At 44.7% G+C, this 5,292-nt stretch overlaps 1 protein-coding gene across 1 annotated transcript; it reads left to right on the forward strand.

Annotated features, from left to right (window-relative positions):
• Positions 1-280: 280 nt before the first annotated feature.
• LOC109195265 (tonsoku-like protein) lies at positions 281-4,394 on the forward strand. Its single transcript, XM_019347230.2, has 5 exons — positions 281-310; positions 544-595; positions 3,132-3,179; positions 3,283-3,382; positions 3,928-4,394. The coding sequence occupies exons 2-5, from the start codon at positions 569-571 to the stop codon at positions 4,122-4,124; spliced, it is 372 nt and encodes a 123-aa protein (XP_019202775.1). The 5' UTR covers positions 281-310; positions 544-568; the 3' UTR covers positions 4,125-4,394.
• The last annotated feature ends 898 nt before the right edge of the window (positions 4,395-5,292 follow it).

The raw sequence follows: 5,292 nt of genomic DNA on the forward strand, positions 1-5,292 counted from the left end.
AAATTGAAGGCACACTGAACCAGCATGGCTGCCACAGCATCCTGCAGCGACATGCCATCTCATCCAGTTTGTGTTTAGTTGGACCGTCATTTATTTTCCAACAGTACAATGAGCCCAAACACACCTCCAGGCTGTGCGAGGGCTGTTTGACCAAGAAGGAGAGTGATGGAGGCCTGGCCTCCACAGTCACCTGACCTAAACCCAATGGAGATGGTTTGGGATGAGATGGAGCACAGAGGGAAGGCAAAAGGACCAACAAGTGCTCAGCATCTCTGGGAACTCCTTCAAGACTTTTGGAAAACCATTTCAGGTGACCACCTCATGAAGCTCATGGAGAGAGAATGCCAAGAGTGTGCAAAGCAGTAATCAAAGCAAAGGGCGGCTATTTTAAAGAATCTGAAATATAAAACATGTAAATATTCATCAAAATAATGAAAAACTGTTAAATGAGAAGATGTCATTTCAGTCAGTGGTGCACCAAAATTATTTTCCTTAATACAGCTATAATTGTGCTAACTTTGGTGAATGTGTTTGTTTTTGCAGTAAACTGGATGAGGATCATCTCTACATGGCCTACGCAGACATCATGGCTAAGGTATCTGTTGCTGAGTACCAACACTAAACACTTTTGAATTGAAACTCACATAGCTGGCTTAGCATAGACGGTAAAAAAACCTGTTATTGTTCTGTGTGCTGTTTATGTCATCGACCAGGGATGATGCTTTTGGGCTGATGGATTACTTGCAGGGCGCTGTACTGCCTAATCAAATCACTTATTGCAACTGGCACCTCCCCTACCTTCAGTGTAGAATAGTTTAGTGTGGCCTGAAAAGCTAAGAGAGGGAAAAGAAATTAAAACAGATGCACCAAACTGTGGCAAATTAACCAAATGTTAGCAGCTGCACTGTTAACAGTAGCACTAGCAGCTGCACTAGTAACTAGTCTTCTGGATGGTAGAGTTGTTGTTGGTTTAGGACACTGTTAATATATCACTGCTTAGTGATTGCAGTCCGAATTGGGTCTGCTGGGTATATTTCTTCAGACACTTCATGCTGTCAAGGCCGGGAGAGCAGTACGTGGGAGTGAACATAAGTGCAGACACAATACAGAGCGGAAATAAGATTTCACAAGTTTTATTGAAATCACAGAATAAACTATGGTGAGACATGAATACGTGGCAGGGAAATCTCTGACGAGGAGTCTTGCAGGTGGCTCTGGAGGCGGGTAGCCCTCTGAGTGTTGAGTGAGTGAGTTGGGTTCCAGCCTTGTATTCTAGTAATGCAGAGGAAGCAGCAGGCAGGAGGACAGGCAGGTGAGAGCAGTGAGTAATTTAAGTCGAGAGAAGCAAGTTGCAGAATGAAGCTGGGATTTGACTGTGGAGACCAGCGTCCAGAGGAAGGAGTAAGGTGGTGACTTGACGAGATTGCTAAAGGCACAAAAGAGATCAAGTACTTGGCATGAACAAAGAAACGAACTGGTGAAGAACTGATGGCAACACTGGTTTTAAATACTGTCTTGCTGAATGCCACAGATGGAAAACGCGTGGAGAAGTGTAGGTGTTGAACCAGGGCTCCACCCCAAAAGGCAGATGCAGAGCGCAAGGCCAGGACAGAAAACCACTGAACACTGACCTGGATCATGACATATATATAAACACAAAGAATGGTGTGTTTAGCTTTAGGATCAACCAAGTTCCCCAAAATAAAAAATAAAAAACTGTTTGTGGTGAACACCTACACATCGAATAAAAATTAAAGCATGTGAGACTCAATCTCACTGCACACTTTGCCAGGCAAAGTGTGCATGGATCTGACAGACAGAAAGATCTGACAGACATGCTCCTAATGAGAAGACGGATGGTGTCCTGGGGGATCTCCTGCCAGATCCGGACCAGGGTATCACCGAACTTCTGGAAAAGTTGAGGTGTTTTATTGGATCTATGTCAGCCGAGCATGGGGGCAGTTAGTGGTATCAGGCATTGTCATTCCGAAGGAACTACATGCATACTCGAGCCACATGAGGCCAGGCATTGTCAGGCACCAGGAGGAACCCAGGATCCAATGCATCACCATAGGGTCTGATGTGAGTCCAAGGATTTCATCCCATTACTTAATGGGAGTCAGGGTGCCATTACCTAGTCTGTTAGAGGTTTGTGCGTCTGTCCATGGATATGCCTCCCCCAGACCAGTCATACTGAACGATGTTACAGGCGGCATAATGTTCTCCACAGCTTCTCTAGACCCTTTCACATCTGTCACATGTGCTCAGGGTGAACCTGCTATCATCTGTGAAAAGCACAGGGCACCAGTGGTGGACCATTCTGGTATTCTACGGCAAATGCCAGACGGTGCTGGGCAGTCAGCAGAGGGTTGACAAGAGGAAGCTCTGTCCCCAGGCCACCATCATAAAGTCGTTTGTTGATTGTTGATCAGAGACATTCATGTCAGTGGCCCCTTAATTTACCGTTCGATCTACCCTCACCTATAGTCACGAGCTGTGGGTAGTGACCGAAAGAACGAGATGTGAATACAAGCGGCGGAAATGAGCTTCCTCTGAAGGGTGGCTGGCCTCTCCCTTAGAGATAGGCTGAGAAGTTCAGCCATTCGGGAGGGGCCCAGAGTAGAGCCGCTGCTCCTCCACATCGAAAGGAGCCAGTTGAGGTGGTTCGGGCATCTGACAAGGATGTCCCCTGGGCGCCTCCTGGGTGAGGTTTTCCGGGCATGTCCCACCGGGAGATGGCCCCGGGGCAGACCCAGGACACGCTGGAGAGATTATATCTCTCGGCTGGCCTGGGAACGCCTTGGTGTTTCCCCGGACAAGCTGGAGGAGGTGGCTGGGGAGAGGGAGGTCTGGGCTTCTCTGCTTGGGGAGATGGATGGATGGGCCTTCTGCAGGTCATTTTGTAGAACTCTGGCAAGTTTCATCTTGTTCATCTTTGCACAAAGCAGCAGATACCGGCCCTCCCCATCATTCGTAACATCTGGTTTAAAAAAACAAAGATGGTGACACCGAAAATACTCAGTTTGATGCCTCAGTGCTTTGGAACTTCCCGTCGCTGATGTGGCTATATCTATCCGAAGTAATCAGTCTGTAGTTTGTATGCTTTTTTTCACCTTTCTCCCTTCCTTCAGAGTTGCCATGATGAAGAGGATGACGATGGAGAAGTGAAGAGTTTTGAAGTAGGTGATCAATCGGTCTTGAATCTTCCACTAGTCTCCTCAAGTTTTTAGCAGTTTCATTTTTAGATGGTCTGCAATGATATGTGTCACCTTTCTAACAAAGGAAAAAGAGATGGAGAAGCAGAAGCTGTTGTATCAGCAGGCTCGGCTGCACGACCGTGGCGCTGCTGAGATGGTGCTCCAAACCATCAGTGCTAGTAAAGGTAAGTCTTGCCTATCGCCCCTACTCTTTACTGTAACTCAGCGGTGGCAAATATATTATGGCCCTTGTGATAGAACCAGGCTGTCCAATCCCTATGCCTGCTTACTCATTGATGTGTTAAAAGTAATTTGTTCTGGATATGACTGTTTGGGAGCCTATTCTTAGATTCACCGTTTCACACTAATTCACAATTTGATGATATTTGATGTTTTTATCACCTGTGCAAAGTTGTACTTGGCAACAGTTTGTGTCTTGCTGTGCGTCTGTTTCCTTTTGACACATTTCTAAGTTTGAACATTTAGTATGTATGCACAGAGGTGTTGCTTGATGAGTACACACACAGACATTACAATATAGAAGTGTGGTTTAAAGATAAAAAAACAAAAACAAAAACTGATTAGTTGTGAATTAATTTTCCCTTTTATGGAGCAGAAAACGTTACTGGATGCTAGCTAATAGGCTACATTTGGATGTCAAATATTTATAGGGGGAAAAATGGAAATTATGGATATGAAATAAAATGTCTCTTTGTTGCTTAACCTGCAGGTTGTCAGGTCTCTGGCCCCTGGGAGAGTGAAGACCTGGACAGTTTGTCAGAGCTGGTCCAGGATATCCGTCTTTGCTCTCAGGCCCTCAACAAGCTGGACCGACAGACCTTGAAGCAGAGCTGGGACAGGACTCAGTCACACGGACACTTTCTCGACCGAAACTCCAAGTGCCTCCTCTCCGCCACCTCCACTTGAGGGTGGGAGGTGTGATGATGTCGGCAGAACTTTGCTTCTGATGTCTACTCTTTATCACTGACGGTGGATTTTGAGCCAGTGTTCATAATAAAAGTGGTCATTTTTATAAACATTTTGTTTAGTGAGGCTACACCAAAAAGAAACAAGATAAAACCAAAATAAAGTGACATGCTGTCCACCAACAATCTGTTGATAGCTTGTGTTTTATGCATTTTTGTCTGCCTTATTTATACATGTAAAGCTCTGTATCTGTATAAAGAGTTTGTGTTAGTGTGCGAGAGGTTTTGTGTCGCAATTGGTCCTGTTTTAATAAATAAATAATAAATAAATAAAGTTTCATTTATATAGCACCTTTCAAGACAGAATCACAAAGTGCTGCACATAAAATTACAAGTCATAAAAAGATTTAAAAAGACTAAATAAAACAGGCAAAAAATTAACCAAAGCAGTTTTAAAAAGGTGAGTTTTGAGTTGTGTTTTAAAAACAGCTACTGAGTCCACAGTTCTTAATGCTTGGGGAGAGAGTTCCACAGTCTAGGGGCCACAGTGGCAAAAGCTCTATCACCCTTAGTCCTCCTCTTAGTATTTTTTTTATAGCAAGTAAGCCCAGATCAGATGACCTCAAAGACCTGCTGGGGACATAAGGCTGTAGCAGATCAAAGATGTAGGCAGGTGCCAGTCCATGCACAGCTCTGTAGGTCAAGACCAGGATCTTAAAATCGACTCTAAATTTAACAGGAAGCCAGTGTAACTGAGATAACAACGGTGTCACATGTGAGTACTTGGAGGATTTTGTCAAAAGCCTAGCTGCAGCGTTTTGCACAACCTGCAGACGATCCAGAGAACCTTTGCTAAGACACATAAACAGCGAATTGCAATAATCCAAGCGTGACGAGATAAATGCATGTATAGCAATCTCCAGTTCAGATCGAGATAAATTCGGGCTTAGCCTAGCCACATTTCTTGAATGATAAAAACAAGACCGAACCAGAGATTTCACATGCCCATCCAATGTGAAACTGGAGTCAAAGGTGACACCTAAATTCCTGACAGAGGATTTAACATAGAGTGAGGGAGGACCAAGGGCTTTCACTATCTGCGATAGGAATCTATCAGGGGCGCATACGAGGACTTTGGTTTTCCCCTCGTTGAGCTGGAGGAAATTTGC

The sequence above is a fragment of the Oreochromis niloticus genome, unplaced genomic scaffold, assembly GCF_001858045.2.
Source record: "Oreochromis niloticus isolate F11D_XX unplaced genomic scaffold, O_niloticus_UMD_NMBU tig00007262_pilon, whole genome shotgun sequence".
NCBI lineage: Eukaryota > Metazoa > Chordata > Actinopteri > Cichliformes > Cichlidae > Oreochromis > Oreochromis niloticus.

Coding starts and splice junctions, on each gene's coding strand:
- LOC109195265 (XM_019347230.2), top strand. CDS start 569: ATGGCCTACGCAGACATCATGGCTAAG. Junction 596..3,131: donor ACGCAGACATCATGGCTAAG/GTATCTGTTGCT, acceptor CCCTTCCTTCAG/AGTTGCCATGATGAAGAGGA. Junction 3,180..3,282: donor GAGAAGTGAAGAGTTTTGAA/GTAGGTGATCAA, acceptor TTTCTAACAAAG/GAAAAAGAGATGGAGAAGCA.